At 39.8% G+C, this 23,633-nt stretch overlaps 1 protein-coding gene across 3 annotated transcripts in view; it reads right to left on the bottom strand.

The window, feature by feature from the left end:
* The window catches only part of taok3a (TAO kinase 3a), a 71,944-nt gene that overhangs the window by 11,825 nt on the left and 36,486 nt on the right, over nucleotides 1-23,633 (bottom strand). For all 3 annotated transcript variants that reach the window (XM_053324610.1, XM_053324609.1, XM_053324611.1), the window contains 11 exons: nucleotides 20,414-20,485; nucleotides 18,908-19,009; nucleotides 18,573-18,618; nucleotides 17,206-17,302; nucleotides 16,553-16,666; nucleotides 15,460-15,551; nucleotides 15,144-15,237; nucleotides 12,422-12,503; nucleotides 8,022-8,189; nucleotides 6,517-6,714; nucleotides 4,429-4,557 (listed from right to left, as the gene is read on the bottom strand). In XM_053324610.1, the coding sequence (XP_053180585.1) occupies nucleotides 4,429-4,557; nucleotides 6,517-6,714; nucleotides 8,022-8,189; nucleotides 12,422-12,503; nucleotides 15,144-15,237; nucleotides 15,460-15,551; nucleotides 16,553-16,666; nucleotides 17,206-17,302; nucleotides 18,573-18,618; nucleotides 18,908-19,009; nucleotides 20,414-20,485 (1,194 nt within the window). The remainder of the gene's footprint in view (nucleotides 1-4,428; nucleotides 4,558-6,516; nucleotides 6,715-8,021; nucleotides 8,190-12,421; nucleotides 12,504-15,143; nucleotides 15,238-15,459; nucleotides 15,552-16,552; nucleotides 16,667-17,205; nucleotides 17,303-18,572; nucleotides 18,619-18,907; nucleotides 19,010-20,413; nucleotides 20,486-23,633) is intronic.

Here is a 23,633-nt window from a genome sequence, read left to right as displayed (position 1 = left end):
TTTGTAGCTGAAGGTGATCTAAGAATTTATCATAGCAGTACAGAAATGACTTGATGTGTTAATATAGCAGGATATCTGGTTGATATGAATGGTTTGAGCAATAACACAATATTTTCTTCTTGCATTCTTCTTTGTATTAAAAAGTAATATCACTAATCCACCTACACACACACACACACACACACACACACACACACACACACACACACACACACACACACACACACACACACACACACACACACACACACACACACACACACACACACACACACACACACACACACAGACGTTTCATGCTCTGCTTCTCTCAGTGTTTGTTCACCAGGTGTCCAGTGTCAATGCTCTATCTCTCTCTCTCTATTTGCGTGACACTCATGTATTACTCTATGCACCTGCAACCTTGTGGCACTTGTGTCAGGGGGAACATTGAACGTCTCCCCTTTCATTTATTATGGCTTGGATTGTACCTCATTTGTCACCTTGGACAAATTCTCAAGCCAAATGGATGAATTATTTCAATATTTAATTAGCAATATTTAACACACTTTTTCTTATTTTCCAACATGAGACAAAGCATATAATAATAATAGTAATAATAATAATATGTGAATGTGCAAAGTGCATGTATTCAGTTGCTTTTCTCAATTTTGCCAATGATTTGAGTAATAACTTTTAAATAGGCCAGTTCAAGGTTGTTTTCCTGTCAGTATTCAGTGTTAGAAAGAAGCTATTCAATTTAGCAAAAAATGGAAGATGCTCTAAGAAACATTATTAATGTCAAAAGATGAAATAACCCAGAACTAAAACACAAAAAAAAGTGAGTAGCTCTTTTTTTCCCCCTGCACTGCCAATATTTCACTTTCCAGGATAAGTGAAGCGTATCCTATCACCAAAAGCACTCGCAACACGGTCGTCCGCTCCCCTTATTGCATTCAGGAAGGTACAACAGGTCAAGCACAAATAGTCTCTCTGTCAGGTAAAAGGATAGGAGAAATAGGACACGGCTGTTCTTGGGGAGGCAAATATTGCTACAGACGTATAGTAACATGTGGTGAAGTCATTTGGTCAAACAGAGGAAGCGGTAGCCTCTCTCTATGGGCCCTTGTTTATTGTCGTTTTCCTGTAGATGTACAGAGGTAGAGGAGCTCTGCCCTCAAATGAATGCAAACCAACAAGGAGGTGCATATGGTTTCATTCTAATCTGTGAAATGAAGTCTTTTCATTATTTTCTGCTATGTGGTATGTGTGTGTATCAACAAGCATATACAAGCTTTAAAAGTCTTAAACAAACTCGACGTCGGCAGCTGTGCTCTGATACATTTACAGGCTCTCGGGTTACAACCCGCAACCGAGAGTAGAAGATGAGTGGAGCTGGAGATGAGGTGAAATATTTTACAATGATGTCGTCTCACACACACACACACACCTCCTTCTGTTTCGCTCCGTTACTTCATTTGATCTATACCAACCCCTGCCCTTCCTCTCGCTCGCTACTAGTATCCAACATTAGTTCTCCTTTTGCCTTTCCATTCATCTGTTTGCTGTTTCCCTCCCTCCTTCCTCCTTTCACCTTTCCTTCCATCTCTCTCCATAATTTTTCTTCATTTCCTTCTATTCTCTCTCTAAATCATCTTCTTCTTGGTTTTTCCCTTTAATTCCTTGTCTTCTCTCTCTCTCTCTCTCTCTCTACACATTATCCCACCATTACATCAAAATGGACTCTACGCTCCATGTCATCTCTGGGTGATGAAGCCCATCACCCTCTTTTCTCCTTCTCCCCACCTCTTCCTTCTTTGTCAGTCCAGATTTCAATCTGCTCTTCTGTCTCACCTCTGTTTGTTTATCTGTCCTTCTCTCTATCTGTCCTTCTTATCCCCTTGATATATGCCGCCTGTGTCCTCCACCATGTCTTCACCTTGTCCTGCTGACATGCTCGTTCTGTTTGATCACCCTCTACTCTTTTTTTAATCCATCAATTGGATGTCCTCCTTTAGTAAATTTGACATAAATATCACCTTGAGGAATTTGGATATGTTTTTTAAGAATGCAACTTATTACTTGTTTTTTTTTATTTTTATTATTTATCCCCCCTCCTTTGTCCCCTCTTCTTCTACTTCTTCTTCTTATGTTCTCTCTTTTCCTGTTCTCCATCTTCCTCTTTTTCTCTCTTCTCTGGCGATCCATCAGCCCTCACCATCTGGAACCCTTATTCATCTCTCTCCCTCTCGCTTTGTCTACCTGCTGATTCCAGTCTTAGCGAGTCGAGGCCAATCTGAGGACGTCTGCGCTCGGCAGAAAAAGATGATGTCATTTCTTTCAGCGCTGGCAGGCAGGACTAGCGCTATCACGGCAGAGAGATGCTGTGGTTTACACGATGCTGCCTCTGTTCAAGGCACGCAGCATCAGTTACACAGAGCTGCAGTGCTGACACAGTGTGTCGCACCTCTGCTGCTTAAATCTGAAATATTATAGTCTGACGTTAAACCACAGAATTTTTACAACTCTGCAGTGTGCTGACAACAATTCTTTGGTGTTACAGAGATCCTTTAACAGATGAATGATAGGAAAATAAATACATGAGGAGTTAGGGAGAGGAGAAATTAACTTTATTTCTTTTTAAAGTTAGATTTATGTGAGCATAAGATACAGGAGACAGCTCCCCTTTCTTCATTACATAAGAGCAAATCTCCTTTTATTACAGAAAAACCTGAGGTGGGCTTATTTTCACCGCACTCTGTCAGCTGGAGTAGTGAACACCAGGCTAGCTATCGCTCATAATAAAGAAGCTTGGTGTAGATTGCTTATTTTAAATCAGTAAAGAAAGAAAATAAAGTTTACTGGAGTCTGGCAGGTATGGTAAGCTACATGGACCTTGCTAATATGGCGGGACCACTGCTTGTTCTACCTGGCTTAGTGGCCTCTAGCAGCCAGTACTATCAGCTCGGTCAGCTAGTTGTATGTTGACAGCCATCATTGCTCTCTGAAAGCCTGCTCTGTGGTGAGGAGTGAACACAGTCTGTCCATACATCCAAAGAGACACTGACAGTCAGGAGAAAAACAGGCAGTCACTGAGTAAATCTAGATAGGATAATCTCAATAATGTGTGCCATTTTTGGAATAGGGTCTTCTAAGGATACCGCTGATAGAAGTAGGTTCCCCACAGCGAGACATCAAAGTGAATATTTGAAAGAGAACTGACAGCATGCCATCCATGTTTGGTCAGGTGTCCACAGAAGGAAAAGTATCAAGAATCAAGAAATATAAATTAGAGCACAACAGATGTTTCTTATTGGCATGTTTCTAACCACCAACCTGCAAAATTTAATGGTGTACTCTGGAGCTGAACTCAATCTTACAGCCTCTATCGATGTCTCTGCGACTGCGAGACACGAGTGACTTACAACCGTAAGATTGAAATAAAAATGTCCCAAAGAAATTGAAAAAAAAAAAAGAGTAGCGAGTGAATACAAGCAAAGGAGACATACACACATACACGCTGGACTTATCAGTTGTTCCTCTGCTCTGGTCAAGGACAGTATGAGGACGCAACATCTTCCTTTATCATGCTCTCTGATGTCTGGTTTAAGACCTGACAGCAGGAGGAACTCTCAATTAAAACCAGTTGGTCATGGATGGGTAAATACACACACACACACGCACACACTCTCTCACACACGCACAACACAACTACTTACTAGTTACTACAGCCCGTTTCCATGACAACAGACAGGGAGGGAGAGACAGAAAGAGAGATACATAGTGAGAGGAGGAGGAGGAGGTGGTGGAGGACAGGGAAAATTTCAACCCCCCCCCCCCCCCCCCTTCAACTCAAGATCATTGAGCCAGACCTGAGAGTGATGTATTTCAAGTGCGGGAGCGGGAGAAATGAAGGGGAGCATGGAGGCACAGGGAGTAGTAATGTTAAGAAGAGTTCAAGGAGAGAAAACAAAAAAGGAGCGAGGTGAATGAGAGGAGAGACAGATGAGAGATGGAGGATCCGTAGCAAAGATGGGGCAGAAACTGGAGAGCAGGGGACAAAGAGACAGAAAGAGGTAAAAACTGAACAATGGACAGATAGGAGGAAAAATGAGTAATACTTTATAGAGAGCAATTTGGTTTTTTTTCAGTTTAAGAGTAGAATTTGGTGTTAAAAGAGAAATGAGAGACAGCGAAAGGAACAAGGGACTCCACAAAAGGGACAAAAGAACTGTTTTGACTGAAAAGTGTGACAGTTTGTTCCAACATGGATCACATTTATTCCGTGTTCAACCTCCAAATTCACAGAGAGGTTTTAGCCGAGAGAAAAAGATGATAATGCACCTTTTATTAATTTTTTTTCAAGGTGAACGTTCCAGAAATGTGTTATGTTGTCAAGAGGTAAAAAAAAAAAAAAACAAGGGGGAAACGAGCTTTATCCAAACTTACCAATGATGCTGATTTTATGGTGGCAAATCGGCCCTGGTTCTTGTAGTTTTGTGCCTGACTGCTCTTGTCGCAGGAGGTCAGCCTTGGCTCTGGTCTGTGTATCCCGTCGTCCCAGTTGTACTGATGGTCCTGTGAGAAGAAAAAAAAAAAAAAGAGGAAACCAAAATGAGAAAAAGTCAAATATTTAGTCACAGTCATAACTTCCTTTTGAGACAATACGAAAACAAATGTGTAAAAATGAAAAGGGTGAAAACATCTGTGCTACGGAGGCGACTCATACATTTTCATTCAAGAAGTCAAAACTGTGCCACTCTTCACTGATGTTTTGTGACTTTTTAAAACAACAAAATTCCCCATTGATTTTTTTTTTTACTGTATCACGTTTAAATATCAAAAGGAATCTGAAGAATTTATCAAAACTGTGTCAACTGTAACCTTGCAAATATGATGAAATGTCAGCACCCCCCCCCCCCCCCCCAATAAAAAGACATGAACATTTTCCAAGAGCCTTGAGACCAAAAAGGTTGATTCATGTGAGGAGGGGAAAACTTCATCAGCATCTGAAAACAATGTGTGTCAGTTTCATTTGTTCTCAGCTCAGCCCCTGAACTTGAAACAACACATTGGCTGTCTATTCATTAAGTGACGTCCTTTATCGTGAACTGTCAAAATACAAAGAGCACATGAAGAAAGAGAATGACAGAGCAGTGACAGCCCAGCTCGTCAATGATTTTTTGTCGTATGAGATACTCAATGAGAATGTTAGGCATTGTGTCGGCATGTGTGTGTGTGTGTGTGTGTGTGTGTGTGTGTGCGGGTGCGTGCAGGATGTCAGAGCTGGGAAATGGCGGGTAAGTGTGTGCGCTGCTTGTCGACATGTGTACACAGCCTTTGTTCTCCAAGTGTGAACAGTGCCGGTGATGAACTTGAAGCGATCTGCCAAACAGTGAGGACTGTGTCGATGGTTTCCATGGTTTCAGGAGGAGGGGGGGGGGGGGGGGATAACGCACACTCTTGAAAACAGTGAGAGAAACGCAGGATGTTTGCACTGAGCCACGTGTCCTTTCCATTTCTAGAGCGTTCAGTTATTACCTTAAGACAGGAAGTGATTGTACTAGTGACTCAGAAAGAATGATGGGATTTATTGACTATGCTTTTCATGATTGTATGTATTTTTTTAATTTAACTGAGTACTAATATTCTTGGAAACCAGCATACATGACATTTTGGTTAAAGTGTTTACTGCTTAGAGAGAACAGCTTGACCAAATCAAATAAGCAGACAGTTATTGAGAGAGTAAAAGCTGTCTTTGTACTGGTTATTTACTGGTTTGTCTGTCTCTATATGAGCAGGAAATCTCAAAAACACAAATGGAATTACCGGTAGGTGGTTTAAGACCGTTGGAGAATAAACGACTGATTAAAACCTTTGTTGTGATCTGGATTATATACTTTTCCTCTTATTTTCTTCATAATACAACACTAATCCTATGGTGTGGAAATCAGTTTAAATGAAATTAAGTCAGAGCAGTGTAGCCAAACCAGGTGTTCATGTGCTTCTGTGCATGTGGAAACATTATGGCGTACCGTAGGTTAGATAATATGGGGGGAAAAAAGTTTTTGTTTAGTTTATTTTGGTCATTTAAAATACATGTGTAAATAAATAAAGTAAATAATCATATATCCTTGTTTTCTTCATCTTCCTTACAAAACAGTGACCAACAAAAACAAATGAATATTGTGTAGTAGAAAAAATATACACAAATTCACATAAGAAGATTCCAAATTAGTATTATGCTGATCTTTGGTGTATTTATTGTCATAGTGTGAAAAATATCCAGTTAAAAACTATTCAAATGATGGTGGTGTAGATAGGATGGGGGTATTTGAGCTATCTGACAGGGCTGTGGAGGGAGCATCAGACAAAAAATTTTGGGACTCACTGAATAGTTCTTTGCACTGCTCTCTAGTTCAGTTTTAAAAAGGTTCGACTATTGTATTGTGACATTTAATGTGTCATTCACCTCCCAACCTCCTCCTCCTCTTCCTCCTCCTCCTTGACCCTCCCGCCTTCACCCCTGACCTTTACCTTCTTTGTGTGCGGGGAGGAGTCCAGGGTGCTGTTGTAGTCCTGGGGGTGCATCATGGTCATGTCGGAGCAGCTGTCGTCCAGCACCTCCTGCATGCTGTTCACGCTGCTGCTCTGGCTGCCCGTGCTGACCGAGGTGCTGGGTATGGAGTGGTTGCTGCCCAGACTGTTCATCTTACAGCTGGCTGCCTCGCTGTCCTGCAAGCGAACATCCAAAAAAGACATTCATAAACACACACGCCTACACAAATGAACCCTCAACTGCCAACTGCAATCACACACTGATGTGAATATACACACACACATGTAGATTACAGATACCCTTCACCCCAGTATACACCGACCTCTCCAAATTGTATCATTAAAAGCAGTCACCTCAATGCAAGGGAAAATAATGAATGACCTCTATGTTTCATTACAGTCAAAGTCATGCTAAATTGCCTATTAACCTCTAATTGTTCGGATGTGTTATGCAAGTGTGTTTGTGTCATTCACCTGCTTATGTTAATGCACATCTGTCTGTCTATAGCGGGCTTCTGATTAAAAGTCCACTTAAGTGTGTGTGTGTGTGTACGTGATGAAGATGAAGGGAATCAAACGGCGCAGCTTTTCGGATGTACAGATAATTCTGTTACATCTGCTGCTAACAGAATGTATCACAGTGGTATAATCAGTCTTTCCAGATGCTGTATATCTTCCACTGTCACCACAAAACTAGATTTGGGACTGCAGGTTTTTCTCAGTAAAGCCTTCAGCGGTGTCTTGTTACAGTGAGGTCTGGTGCTCTGAATTGCGTCACGTGGTGTAGGATGTCGCTGTGTGTTGCTGCTGGCTGCCCTGTGCCTGTTCTTCAGGCCAGGTCAACTAAGGGACGTTTCATCTCAATGTCAGGCTACCGAGGCTGCAGGAGGAACGCTGCAGCCTCCAAATTGGAGAATAAGACTGGAGGATCAACTCTTTCTCTCGGAGGGAACTTCAGATTAAAGTTTCTGTATCTAGTACCTACCCTGGGAGTTTTCTACAACATCACTAAAAAACTACCTGGCTGGTCCCTATCATCACCCTCCCCCCCCCCGAGCTGTGAGTCTGAGTTCATCTCCAGGGTAGCAGATAAGTGTTCTGCGTGTTGACTCAGAAGTGAAAAACTCCCTCACTGCAAGTGTAACACAACTGCAAAAAAAAAAAAAAATCATCATCATTGATACACTGTAGTATGCAGCCTGTGCCCGCTCGAGTGCGTTTTAGCTGACTACCTGGTTATTGTTTGCTCCTATTTTTATCACCAAACGTCTCAGATGGCTCTATTATAGTTTCTGCTGCTGTTGCCTGAGATTATGCTGTGTTTTTGTAATGTGTCAGCATTGTTCACTTTGGCTGAAATATTAAAGTGGTAAGACACAAAAATCTGCAGAGCTAAAAAAAAATTACAACAGACTTCTCTTTGAGGTGAAGGTTTGATGACTGTAACCCCCATAATTCCCTCCCTCTCTCCCTCTTCCTCCCACCTCTTCCTCCTCCTGGCTCTCTCCCATGGGCCCGTTGACTTTCTCCTGGTAGAGGATCTTCTTCATCTTGCGGTACTGCAGATTGTCCAGCTCACGCACCGCATCCTTGGTCCTCTGGATGAGGTCGATGAGAATGCGCGGCGACCGTTCCCGACGCACAAAATCATGCTGGAGAGAGAGAGAAGGGACAGAGGTCAGAGGTCAGAGGTTATTTCAGGGTTCAATTACTTTAGATAATTTGTTATACAGTAATCTAATGCTATTGAAATTACTGCTTTAACTTGAGCCTGCATATAATACAATTAATGGGCATTACATGGTTAATTTCAGATCATACTTTCAAAACAGCTGAACAGGTATTTCAACTCTGTCTGTTACAATTGTTTGAATGTTTTCACAAGTCTCAACATGAAGAGATCTTTTACATGCTACATGTTGCAATTCAAATCTAAATTTTACACACAAAATATTAATAATAAATAATATTAATGAGTAAAAGAAAAGGAATAAGGGAAAGTAAGTTCCAAAAAAGTGAAATGTATGGGATTGATGTTTGAAATCTTAATGATATAAAATGATTCACTTTTCAGTAAATGTGCAACTTTCACCATGTTTTTAATAAAATCTTCCAATTACTTACGTTATTGTTCTTAAATATCTAGTGAATAGTGTCTAAAAGTGTATTGCTGTCAGTGTCTTTCATTCATAGTATTATTTCAATGAGCACAGAAGTATCACTAGAGGGCGCCTGTAGGTTGTTCAGCACATCCTGCGAGTCCCGGCACTCTACTCTACATCCCTCTAGTACACTGAACACATGGGACCTATGCAGGATTGTCCATAAAATTGATTATTATAAATACTGCTAATCCTTTTCATACCAGTAAATAACGTCTTAACTGTATTTGCCTTGGTAGTGAGCTTGCTGACAAGCTCACATGAAATGATATCGAGAAAACACAAACGTCAAGGAATGTTCTGATGATGGATAGAGAGGATTTAGATTTGTTTGTTTTATCTAAAAGATCAACAAACATAAATCTGTCTTGAAAGAAAAATGTCATTCAGGGAGATATCTTAATTTAATAAGGAAATATGTGGGAGATAAGCTAGATGGGATCATATACATGACATTTCAGGCCAAAATTAAAACTAAAGAAAATGTCCATATACTGTACAGCATGTAGGCAAGTTCCTACAGGGTTACACATTACATAAAGAGTGGAGAGTATCTATAAATACACTTCAGTACTGTTTTATTTTATGTGGAAAAAACACTCAAACACATTGTTTGGTGAAATTTGAGATCACTGTTAAGCCATGATGAGTCTTTTACCATAAGGATCAGAACTTTCTTGTAATTTTGTGGACCTCAGTGTGGTGGAGGTAGAGGCTTTATACATGTGTGTAATTATTTATTTTGTGTTACATAACTGGTAGGTCACAGTGGGTGGGTGGGTCTGGTGGGTTGGGGGGGTGAGAATGGGGCTCGAGGGTCTCCGTGCGGCTGTTTGTCTTTTTTAACTTTGCTGACATTAAGATGAAAATAGAAACAAAACAAAAATACAAGGTCCTCTCCCCAGCTCTTTCGCCCACTCCCCCCACACACACACACATACTGTATTCACACCTCTTAGTCACTCTCATTCATAAAATATCGTGTGCTTAAATGCCTGAAAGTATGAAACCTCAGAGTACTGAGCTAAAAAATATATACATATATACTGTGTAAAAAATTAAAAATGCATATTTTAGGTCTATTTCAGGCTCTCTCTCCCTCTCTCTCTCTCTCCCACTCTCTCTCTTTCTCTCTCTCAGTACACTTTCCTCTCCATGTGACAGATGCTGGTGTAATGGGTTAGTCAGGACACTGGGGAATGACATCACACTCTGAAAATAGAGATGAGAGTGATTTGTCCCGTTTTCTGATGGACCTACACCACAGTGTGGGTGGTTGCCCCCCCCCCCCCCCCCACCTCATCGACCAGTGAGAAGTTATCTTCAGGATTTCTGCTCATTATAAAGGTCAGTGTTAAGAAGAAGTGACAACATTTTTAGAGCATCTTCAATCCCTTCCCTGCATCTATAGCATCACTAGGAACAGTACTGATCCACACTCAGAGATGTACTCGGTTACACATCACAGATTGATGATATCTAACAACATTTGATGAAATATTATTAAACTTTTAGGTGAAGCCATTGCTTTTAGTCCGTCTCGTCTACGTCTACTGCAATTACAGTTGCCGTTGTGTTGTCCGACGTTTCCCAGAATAACTTGACAATAATCCCTGGAGAACGAGCCTATCTATGATCGCTGAAGTCATTTCTTAAGGAAAAAGTGGCAAACATTCACTGGTTTCAGCTTCTCAGATGTTGCGGCTTCTCTGTATATCCATGTAAATTGCACATTTTTGGATAAAGTACCGTTGGTCAGACAAACCCAGCAATTTAAAAAAGGTCTTCCTGTACTTTGGGAAGTTGTGATGGACTTTTTTTTTCCCTCTTTATTTTCTGACATTTTGTAAGCTACACAACCAATCAACAGAATAATCTAGAATGATGATATCTAGTTGCAGGCCTAGTTGATTACTACTCAATTTGTTTTGTTGTGTATTTCATTATGATTAAAAATATGAATATAGGAGACATTAATATCACTGTCACCTCTCTGCTGCTTTTATATAATGTTAAAAACAAAACCTTCCATAGTCATACAGGCTGAGTTTAGGTAACGGACTGTCTGCACTTACTGTAAACTCCATTGAGGTTGCAGTGGGAATATCTACAGTTTTTATGAGATTAGGAAAATTCATCCATGCCAAAAAACACCCAGTTCTATTTTTAACTTTTCAAGAGAGTTTATTTTCTTTTGAATGGTGAATATTTATGGGAGGAGGTCACTGAGTTGTTATTATTTCATTATTAATATTATGACTATAATTCTGAATGAGGCATACAAGGAGAGTGTGCGCCCACAGATTAGTGACCTGATTCCCCTTTTAAAAGAGATTGGAGGGGTATGTGTGTATGTGTGTGTGTGTGTGTGTGGTTGCACTGAAAGGAAGAGTGGTTTTGTGTGTCTGTCTGAGAAGAGAAAGTGGGGTATTAATCATAAGCTAACACCCCTCCACCCCCCTACCCCCACCCCTGCACACACACACACCCTTCACTATAAAGCAGCCCCTTGGACACTGATCCAAAATCTGTTTGGTACTTATCCCTCTTTAATGGTTTTTTCGGCCAGGATTTGGGTCAGGGGTGATGGGAAGAGAGAACTCCAGTCTTAGTCCTATCCAGACGACAATCCACAGTCCCTTTATTTAACCACTATCTAACCCGATACCTTCCCCTTCCCTCTCTCCCTAAGGTGAGGCAGGTGTGAAAGCTCCTGCTCTACCTCCCGGCGCTTGTTGAGCTTGATCACCAAGAACATAAAACTCTTAGTGACCAATAGGATTACCTGTTGGTCACACAAACAAAAAGATCAAGTCCGCAATTACTGGGACACTCAATCACCATAAATGAATGAACGCTAATTTAGGGTTAGCTTTTGGATGGTGCATGTGGTGGTGTGAGTTGTTTTTTATGGCAGGGTGGTTAAAAGAATGTCATCATAAAGGCTGATATGCATCTTTTAAAATTTTTGTTATGCCAATTAACAGGCAGATGACTATGTGACAGGAAGAGGGGGGAAGGGTGACATTCGACAACTTTATCTACATTCTGAGGTTAGAGCGCTGAGAAGGTTGACTTTGGAAATAACGTCTTGAAAAGTTCCACTTACTTTAAGCTTTGGGAAGAAAAAAAAAACAAGTAAGTGGACCGTGTGATAATATTTTTCTTTTTGGTCAATCTAAATTGTCTAAATGTCTAAATTATCTAAATGTTTTTATAAAAGGAAGGGCATTTTCTAATCTGTGAAGAATAACATTACAAGGAAAATTCCTGAATGCTTCCAATTTTGCAATTTTTTTTTTTTTTTGGCATGAATAAAAAAAAAACAAAAGTAAAGAAACTGAATAACTGCACATATAATGAGCAGCATCAGCATTTATAACTCATAACAGTTGGACTCTAATCAAATCGCCACACACACACACACACACATACACACACATACTACGTAGGCTTTATGGAGCCCTTAAGGACTATGGGTATGAGGCATAGAACAGGAAGCACAGTTACAACAAAGAGGGGAGAAAAAAAAAAAAAAGAGAGAAAGAATAAGCAATTCTCAGCGGGGTGCTTGATTCCTGTGCTTGAAGAAGGCACTGTGTATATGCAAGCGTATTAGGGAGCTGTGGGTGGGTGGGAGTGACTCATCCACATGGCTTAGGGACTGCCTGAGACAGGAAGTGAGGTCACAGCTGGAGGGATTACAGAGGAAGACCACTCACTCTTAGCAGCTCCCCCGACGAGGGTCTGTCCTGAGGAATTTTCAGTAGGCAGTAGTCAACAAAGCTCCGGAAAGGGTCAGACCTGGATAAAGAGGACAGTGAGATAGAGGTCAACGATTCCTCTTTTTTTTTTTTTTTTTGGTCGGTCACAAATCACAGAGTAACGTGAGCAGAAATAGCCGCCACAATCTAATAACAGTCTGCCCTCAGAGCCACACCGACTGTACTTACTGTCGATGAATGTTTAACGTGATGAGTAATCTCTTTATCTGTTGCTGTGTTTATCATATCAATAAATTAAACCACTGCAATCCTATGTAATCTAGCCCCCCCGTACATGAGCCATATATAGATTATGTAAATATGTGGAGCAATAAAAATATAGGCCACTGGAGCTGTGGAACACTGTGCTACTGACTGATCTAAAAATACACACATGATAACACAATACATTATAACACTGTGTTTGGGTTACTGCCATGGGTCATCAAAACGAATTAGCCTATGATGGTGTTAAGGATTATTATAGTCAATATTCAAAACATGGGGTTAATGTAGGGTCAGTGAGTGCAACATCCTAGCACCTATCCACCATTCCCCCAAGCACCCACCTAACCTGAACATCTACATCTACTGTCCTCTGTGATTAGCCCAATTCCACAAGTGCACTTTTATGCTATGCCAGTATGTTACAGTATGTTATGTGGCCTTGTGTATGTGTACTGAAGTAACGCTATGGGGCTGATGTCTCTACTAGTCTCATCTGGCGGGATGCTGCTAACGCCTCAGGGGCCGCTGGAGTTCCTCCAAAAATACCACAGCCCTGCGCCGCCCCGTACGATCATTTGCCTCGACATGATGTTTGAAACCAAAGATCATTTTTACAACAGTCGAAAAAATTCTGACTTTAAAAAACAATTTGAATAAAAAATTGCCCCTGCCTATAAGGTTTCTGATTACTTGCTACTTTGTCAGAGCCTGTGATACATTAACATCCTTTACGGTGTAAAAATGAACACAGTTATTCAACGGAGAACTTGGGCGGAAGACATAGGAAGGCCACCGATGCCTTCAGGCTGTTCTGAGGCAGGTAGAGAGGAACATTCAGCTACTCGCCTCGGCTGAGCAGAAGATACACATTCTTGCAACATTGTTTTTTTTTTTCTTTGTTTGTTTTAAAGGAGCACAAAGCTGCACGACGCTACATGCTCAAGACCTCACACGTGTTATTTAACATTTGATATTATATTAGAGACGGCATGAAGGATGTACACAAAGGTAAATTAGGGAGTGAATATCAAATATAAGGTTAATATTTGATGAGCGTTGTTCCCCTGTGACAATCGAACCTTACACTCAACGTGTGGTAGAAGGTGTGTTGCCTCATTAATTTTTTTGCTTCCACTTCATTTCTTCTGGAAATCAAATTACATTTAGATCATCTACCTTTCTATAAATTTGCACATGCTAAAAATGTCTCCTCTTTTTCTGCTGTGCCCTGTACCTGATGCTGCTAGTGCATGTGCATTTGATTTCATCATGAAATAACAAGCATGTAACACTGTGTCTATACTTGTATGCAGGGGTTGCCAGTATTGAACAAGCCGCTGTAGTGAGATTCAGATTAATGTTAATATGGAATATTTAGTATGTAAACAACATATAGCTAATACTATATGTATAAATATTAACAGTTGTGCTATAGTTAGCACAAAGAATTAATTTGTTATTCTACACAAAACACCTACTAATGATGCTGTAAAAAAGTTTTGTTAACTATTTTATTAAAAGTTTCATTTATATAAAAAGGTGTATAAACAGACATGCATGGACTCTGTGTGAGAGGTTAATAATTTCATGTAGAGTTTTTTACATTGATTTTGTGCACAAGACATGAAAATGTAGTATTATTTTTTTAATAGACAGTGTTTTATGCGGTGTGATGATGCTGCACACAGAAAGCTAAAAGATGTTTAAAACCTTCTGGCCTCAATTAAATTGCTGAAAGTTTTTTGATGTCTGGAAGGACAGTCTCTGGAGTATTTATTAGCATCTACAATTGTAAGTTGTGAGGCTGAGAGCGGCATAAAGTAGGCAGACTGTACCCTCTTATTATGTTTATAACACAGTCTGTGTACAAAAACACATCCTAGTTAGTGCGGCAAACACAGAAAATAAAGTTTTTACTTCGGGGCAGAGCAATAAGCTTGAATCAACATTACAACTATTACAATGCTTTGTTTTGACTTTACACTGAAATCACCCAGTAGGAATAGTACGGGAATTTACACAATATTTGTTTGGTGGAGGTTTCCCAGATTATTACATAAGAAACTTAGAGTGTGACCTTGCACGAGGCCTGTCGCAGGGATCACAGGTCAAGCAGATTAACACATGGATGTCTTAACCTGACTGAGCCCCGATTTGACAGGGCTTCAATATACACAGTTTCACAGCTGACTGGAGTTATTGCATCAGCAGCTTTACAAGATTTTATTGAGTTTGATGAGGGACATTTTTTCTCAAATAAGTAGCATTTTTGTATCTAGGTTATTTTGACCAATTATATTTTGATTTGTATTCTGCAACGACTATATATACACCTTTTAAAATGGATGGGTGTTATGAGCAACTTATTAATTCTTATCATAAAAGCCTTTAAATTCTAAGGTTGGGAGTTTAAAATGAATGGTAATATTTGGGAGGTGTGTTTTCAACTCACCAGTCATTGGACTGCAGCGTAGGAGAGTCGTTCTGGGCGATGTGATATAAGGCACTCATGGCATTCATGTTGAACAGGGGAGGTTTACGCTCCGCTAAAACAAAGAACAGACAAAGATCGATGAGGAGGGCAAAAGGGTAATGTTTTAGTGCTAAAGTTTCGATAGTAACAATATGATTCTCCTTGAATAAGAAAGATTCACAAGACCAGATTTGATGTGTTTTTGATCCTGTTTATCATTTCTAATCAGCTTAGGACTGGTGAATGCATTGGCCTATAAATGCTTTATTTTACCAACAGGTGGATTTGTCCTCACCCAGTTCAATACAGGTGATCCCCAGGGACCAGATGTCCACTTTCCCCTCGTACTGACCCTCGTCCATAGCTAGGATCACTTCTGGGGCCATCCTGAGGACAGACGAGAGAGACGCGCATGCAAATGCACATACACACAGAGTTTATTAAGTATGAGGGAAAAATCCATGAAAATGTTATAATCTGCTAAGCCTTTCAGAGCTTTTAAAGACTCTGGTATGCTGTGATAGCAGCTCAGTTTTTGAATGTGTGTGTGTGTGTGTGTGTGTTTCTGTAAATGTGTGACAAGTGTGTTTGTGTGAATTTAACATGATGAGTGAGACAAAGTTGTGTGCTGCTGGCTTTTGGTATTATGAGAGTTCATCACTGGTCCAGCTGTTTATGTGATAATTGTCACCATCAAAGCTGCATGACGGCTGTGAGTGTTTGTATTGGTGGGTAAGTCAGCTGATGATTTCTATTTGAGGGCAAACGACAGACAGTCGCTACTGTAACAATATATAATAAGCTGACTGTCAGATCACTCAGAGATGATGTAACATCTGTGGCTCCATCCAGCTATTAAAGCGCTGCCTTTTTGTCATTCAGACAAAGGTGTTCATTATATATTAATCATATTATTCAGATATGACAGGACTATTAAAGACCACAAAGCGGGGGCACAAGAGGAAGCTGTGTCACCACTGATATATTTAAGAGGTAAATATATTTACAGAGACGAGAGGTGTCAGTTCAAAGCCTGCATCAGTGATTAAAAGAGTGAATTTAAATATAATCTTTTAATAGTATTAATTGGCCCAACCTAGTAAAATTACTATTGTGACTTTACATAAAAGTGACTCAGGCACTTATTAAGACATGAAGAGACCAACATGTAAAGTGAATAGGAGGGCTCTAGAGTAAGACATTTACTTAATTTACTAGATTGGCTTCAGGTGTAAAAAATCAAATATTACTGACATTATGATGAAAGAGAGAAACTAACAAAAAAGGTCCAGTTCATGCTCTTGGGAAATGCAGTCCAGTGTTCTCTAATGCGATCTGACCTACCATATGTCTGTGTCTATGTGTTATGTCGTGGTGTGTGTACTGACCAGTAAGGTGTTCCCACAAAGGAGTTGGCAGGTGAGGCAATGGAGGCGGAGCCAAAGTCGGCCAGTTTGACCTGACCTAGCTCAGTCAGCAGGATGTTACCAGCTTTCACATCTCTGGATGAGGAAGGGGAGAGACGAAGAGCGCAATCATACAGGCGTTACATCGAAACAACAAGAATAAACAAAAAAAAGCACATCGGTTCTTTAGGAAGGATCTAAGTTGTAAATATCATACAGTATGTGACCCATGTTTGAAAGCTGGAGACTTCGAGTGTCATTTTCTCTTAGGTGTGGACACATTTTGATTGATGTCTGTGGTGTATTTATACAAATTACATGTCCATTTAAATTGATTTTACGACATCTCTTCATTTCAGCGATGCCATATGTTATTAAACTGAAAACAGGCAAAAGCATTAATCTTGAGCCATTGTTGGATGCCTGTCAAATTTGTTGCCAGTGCTTGTTGTTACTAAGAAGAATGAAAAACATGCTGAGACATGACATTTTACAGCCTAATTACTAAACGCTGCAATAAAGGGAGAACATGAGTGTCTCTCAACTCATAATCTTATGATGTTTTGTTTTTCCCCCTAAAGTTACAGCATGTTCCTGTTGGGAAATATTTGGAGCAAGGAGACAAACTGACTCACCTGTGAATCATATTATGGGAATGTAGGTAAGCCAGTCCTAACAAGGCACCGTGGGTAATGGCAGCAATTTCAACCTCTTGGAGTGGTTTCTTATGAACTTTGGGAGACAGAGGTACAATGGAAATAAGAAGGAGCCCTCTAAAGACTTGAATATAATAAACAGTTCCACACAAAAGGCCTACATAATAAATAAAGCTACTGCATATATAATAACTGTGCGGTTTGAATGATGAATGTTCTGGCATCAGTTTTAGTTTAGAAAAAAAAAACAAGCCCAAAACAAAACAAATCTGTATGAATCTGTCCAGCTGACAAAGCAATAACAAAATACTTGGCAATGACATCTGCCATATGGATAACATGCTGCGATATGGGCTCCTATGCAGGCTCCCTGTGGACTGCTGCAGTAACGGAGAGATGATGCGCTGAGGCAAAAGGTCACAACAGGACTATAACTGAGAAATTTCATAAAGTCTCTAAAACAGGCCAGGGCCAACTGTCATGAATGTGTATCTACGTCAGCGATGAGTACACACATAGGTGCTTAAAATAACACATTGAGCTCAGGTCAGGAATGCTATTGAGGATAAAAAGTTCATGAAGTTTAAGCTGGAAAAAGGACAAATCTTTAAAATGTAGTTAAAGCTACAAACTTAATATAAATAGAGATGTGGTCTTCCATCTATAAATATATATAATTATTGTGCATCGGGATCCTTCTTTTTGACACTGCTCCAGAGTCAAAATGCTCCAAGCATGTACTTTGTTTTGTGTTGAGGTTTATTTTTAAGAGTTTACTCCTTCAGTAAGATTCACATGTGCAAACAATAAAATAAATAAATAAAATAAAACACAGGAAACAACCACAGAACATGAGATTTGTTCCTTGTGTATAGTAAGTCTAGTCTAGTCAAAACCTTATGAAGAGAGGCCAAATGGAGGTCAAACCGTAATTTGGACTGATTTTCATATTCAGCTACTCAGAAGGTAGATTTAGGAAAGGATAAAGACAAGTCTGCTCCAGCTACCCGAACCTGGAGGCAGGAGCTAGCTGTGGATTTATGAGATGGGAATTATTTTCTGAATGCTGGCTCACTTGAAATAAAAAGAGAGAGAGAACCATAAATAAAAAGTACTGAAAAGTTTCTTACATCTATAAAACAACTGGTGCAATTGCAAGCAAGTCTGAATCAATGCTTACATACTAAAAGATGTATTATGAAAAAGGCCATGTATTTATTTATATCTATTATCTTAAATACGAAGAGAAATGTAAGGACCCTGATACATCTACATAACTATAAAAATAAAAAAATTAAAAAAAATCTGTGTTATAATTGTTAATGTGTAAATATGGGTGCACTTACCCTCTAGTAAATCTGATGCGGAGCCCAGACAGTACTCCATCACCAGCTGAAACAGGATACAGTTACAGCTTAATAACAAATCACTCATATGATGTATGTTCCATCATAAAATAACCTAAACACAAACTTTCAGGTGAAGTTTGTGATAACTGAAGTTGTTCTTTACGATAAAAAACACAGTCAGGAAGAGACGACATGAAACACAGACAGAGAGGAAAAGGATCAGACGGAGAGGATGAGAAGCGGGGAAAAGATAAACTAACAAATGTTGCACGACTGAGACCAAGAGAGGAACTATAGGACAAAAAAAGAGACGTGGAGAGGGATCCACTCACCCAGGCAGTGTTGTCTTTCAAGTAGCAGCCTTTGTATTCAATTGTGTTTGGGTGTCGCAGCTGTCCCAAAAACTTGACCTCCTTAATGATGTCCTGCCACTTCTGCCAAAAACAAATTCACAAGCGGTTACACACTCTATGTACAATCACAGTAACACTTTAGGTCTCTCTCAAAACAATAGTGATTCCTCCTGTTCATCCTGACCACTATAGGACGTCCCCTTCAGACACTTTACACGTTACAATGTAATGAGGGACACGCTTATCTGAACATAATATGAAGCTTCAAGCAGTCTGAGTTAGTCAAATAAAGTGGATATCTGCCACATTTAGTCTTTTTAGTAAAACATTGTGTCATAATAGAGAGTGTTTTCCTGTTCAGCTGAAGTAGAGGTATAGTAACAAAAAGGGAAAATGGCACTTAAAAGACTGCAACTTTGAAAGATATGGACTTGATTTGTGTAATTTGGATGACTGAAGCCCCCCCCATCCCCCCATCCTCCCCATCATTACATTGAAAGTGCATTATGAACAGATGTCAGGAGGAATGATAACAGCAAGAAAAACAACTCACTGCTAATTTGGGCACCTGATTGTTGTTTTAGAACAGACTTTGAAAAAAAACTGTGAACTCATCCTTTAAGTGGATTTTGGTGTGACTTAAAATTGCAATTATGTAACTGGCCTGGACTGTAGTAACTACTCTCACAGGTGTTACAGCTTTTATACACATTTTACCACTGCATGTAGGCAGACAGGAACACTTCTTTTTTTTTTTATATAGAACTGCACCAACATAAATGATTAACAGAGTAATAAAATATGAAAAATTTCAAGCCAACTCACTGCTCACCAGAGGAGTTGATACAGCAACCAAAAAAGCCCCGGATAGTTAGGAACAGCCTGACAATGTCATGCGAGAGGCCTCATATAAAACCCATCACTAACAAGTTTATAAAAAGAAGAAAGTTCACTAAACCACAGAGATGTGGGCTTGAGGTCAATTGTAGTGTAAGCTGTAATCACATAGGAAGCCTCCTAAAATATGCTTGTGCCTTCAGCCTCAACTTTTACAGCGGTTTTGCTTGAGGGAGGGAACATATTCCTTTCAAACTTTGAATCTAGTGCTGAGTAATTAGTTTTCATTATTTTGACATTATCGTCTTTCCTTTCGCTACAAATTAGACATCTCGCTCGCTGCTAGTAAACTTTTCAATAGTGAGAATGACGTAATTCGGCTTTTGTGTTTTTGAGCTTTAAACTGTTCTACATTTGTATCAAAGCATGAGAAGTAAATGTTATCCAGCCACTGCCTAACCAAACACCCACTTGACCTTGAGCTTGAGCTTTTTTTATGATATGGTTTAGAGACACAACCACCAAACTGTGGTAGTGCATTTTCAGTGGCACCATGGTTTGGAGGACAAAGTTTGGCGTGTGTATGTGCTCCTGTATGTGTGTGTGTGTGTGTGTGTGTGTGTGTGTGTGTGTGTGTCTTTTTCTTACTTCGGTAGTCTGCTTGCCATTATAGGACATCTTTTTGATGGCCACCACCTCGTTGGAGTAGGAGTTACGAGCCTAAAGGGAGAGAGATTGGATTCCTGTTAAAAGTCTTGAAACCTTAACATGAAAAACTTGGGAGGACAGACACAGTTTCCACAAACACACATAATCCTTTCACAAGACATAACAGGACTCCTTCTGTCTGCTCCACTGACCGTGATGCTTTACAAAAAGAATTTGTTATCAGGGAATTAAAAACTGGCACGCATTTGGTATAAAATAAAATTCTTGTTTGACACTCATTGTTTTACATGAAATGACTGTAGAAAGGTCCTGATTCCTATTAAGCAGGGTAATTAAGCATGGTTTTCAATTCAAAACATTTAAAATAGAACACGCAGCATTGTGCTATATTACAAAAACACGGCACAGATTCTCCAAATTGAAAAGAATCATTGAGAGGCATACAGATGTCATAAATATACACTTTAATGTAACTGTATAGTTTACTGTCATTCATCATTTATTTATAGCCCACAGGAGGACTCAAGTTCAACAAATATATTAACTAGGACTTATATCTGTTTACAACTACGCTCAAGTGTGTTATAAACCATTGATTAAATGTTTATATGCTGCTCGTAAATGCTAAGTAGAGGGGTTAAAATAAAGTGCAACCAACTAAAGTAATGCCTGAAGGGCGATCCAGAGGTGAGTCATATAAATCAATTGCATGCAAAACATTATAACGCATGCACAAAGCGATGCATCTACAACGGAGTGATGCAGCCGTAACAGATTCCCTCATTTGAATTTAAACAAATTTTCGCCTGATCAAAGCACTAAGCAGTGTGATTAGGAAAAGCCTGCAGGTAAGCGCTGTGTGGTTATTCTGCAGAGCTACTGTAAGTGTTAGACTGGTCTGTGCCTATCCGCATGTCCATGTTAAAGCCTTGGTGTTAACCTCAGAGGCATTTGGCCTTTGGGACAGCTACGCGTCGGCTCAGCGTAAGCCCTTATCTCGGCTTCATCCCACTTACAAATGAATGGGAATTTCATGTTGAGATTCAAATGGAATTACAGTAACAGCAGGCATCGCAGTATTCCCGTTTTACTTTTTTTTTTTCCAGACTCATCTGATCTCTCATGATTGCCTGTCAATTCATGCATAATAGCCATTCCCTCTGGTGTAGTCTATGGATGGATTGAGAAAAGAGGAGAAAAATCATGTAATACTGAATTATTGAAATACATTCAGGCTAATTGTCATTGCAGTAGAAAAGAGGTGTATCAATAATTACAAGAGATTAATTCATTCAACATACACTGCACTATGTGTGGGTGATGGGCCTACATATTGAGCATAGGGGAATTCCCCTTGTTCTGCTCTATAATGGAGTTTCTTAGTCTTCACATGCATAATCTATGAATGCACATACAACTGCATATATTTCTTTGACTGTGCATGCTATACAGTAATAATAACCTACAGAATATGCACACATTTACAGCAGTGGGAAGTGTATTTCTTGTTTCTCTCACGTATTTAACCTGCAGCTATCTTATACAGTACTTATACAACAGACATTGACTTCTTAAACGTTACAATCAAATCAAAGTATTGCAAAAACCGGCGCTCGTTGCCTGAGGAGGTAAAGTTTGACATGCTTTTCATCTGCTTCCATGTGTTTCTTTGGGGTGCTCAAAGCTTTCCTCCCACAGTGGGTTGTATGCAAGGGCATCATTTCCACAGGAGACGGAGAGACAAGTCCACTTCAAGAAATCTACCACCCGCATTTTTACACTTTCATTTCGATTTTCTTGCTAAAATTTCTAAACGTTCTGACTGTCCGGCAGCTGAAATCCAGTTGAGATAAAAAAAAAAAAGCTCTGATAGCCAAATATGTTGAGATGCCCCATCAATGATTACAGTGTGTTCAAAAGCAATTAATCTAATGAGGAGCAGTGAGTGATTTGCAGGCTTTTTCCCCCCCCTGGGTATCGCCGACCAGGATATATGCAGACTGTCTTCTGGGTGAAGGTATGCAGCATGAAATGTCTGCAGACACTACTAAAGGCTGAAAACAGTTCTTCACCTCCTCTGAATGCATTTCAGGTCAAAGAAATTATTTTTATTACTATTTTTATTAATTATTTTTTACTTTATGTTAATATTCTGCTAAAAGATGCTACAACTGAACATCAATAGAGCATAGTGCAATGATGATGCAAATACAAGTAAATCTATTATTGAGTACCAGGTGAATTAAATAAAGCAGCATTTACATTACATTTGAATATTTTTCATTATGTTGTATGCTAACAGATAAGCAATTTGAGTATTTTGTATGTCTTTGTCTAAAAATTAAAAAAAAAGGCTTGGAATACATTTACTAAAGCTGCTCTGGCTAGCCGCTAAAGCTAGCAGTGTACCAGTTGTAATGTGGACAGCAAAAGTGTGTCAGTGAACACAGCGCTGGCATCAGGGCAGGATTTAGGCTCACGCTGGAGCCTGTTAGCCAGGCAGACATGGGCACCACAGCTACGAGTGATGTATTGGGACTGTGTGTGTGTGTGTGGATGTTCGTGCATGTGTGTGTTTGTGTGTGTGTGTGTAAATGACATGGGACAGAAGGGGATAGAAAAGCCCGGCCAGCCAAGAAAATCCTGCCCCACTATCGTCAGTTTCTCTGTTTTTTCCATACCAAGAGAACAGCTGTCTTAGGAGGGACGAAGGAGGCTTATCACCCCCCAAGCCCTGCATCTGGAGAGACGAGGAGAGAGGAGAGAGGAAGATGTGGCATGTTTTCACCCCCCCACCTCCCCCTTACCCTCTCACCACCATCACCCCTCTACACGCAGCTTTAGAATCAAAGGCTTGATGAGTAATTAGTGATGATGAGATTAATAAGAAAGGCTACAGAGAAAGTGCTGAGAGGGGATCTGCCTCCACTTAATTGCATTCAGAAAGCCGTAATGTAGCAGGCTACACTCACAACATGTGTACAAATCACTGAATCGATAAATGTATATGTAGGGTGACTAGTTAATAGATAAATCAAAGCTATTATTCGTGTGCTAGTAATGATAATTTAGTAAAGCTCAATCTGCCTTATTGAATGAGGAATTCTTAGATGCCCCTCGCCCAGCCCCTCATTCACATGCTTGCTTTTCATGCCAATAAATTCCACCGCTAACTCCATCACCATTACATTACATTACA

Source organism: Scomber japonicus, chromosome 9 (assembly GCF_027409825.1).
Source record: "Scomber japonicus isolate fScoJap1 chromosome 9, fScoJap1.pri, whole genome shotgun sequence".
Classification (NCBI taxonomy): domain Eukaryota; kingdom Metazoa; phylum Chordata; class Actinopteri; order Scombriformes; family Scombridae; genus Scomber; species Scomber japonicus.
This window is presented reverse-complemented; position numbering and strand designations above follow the sequence as displayed.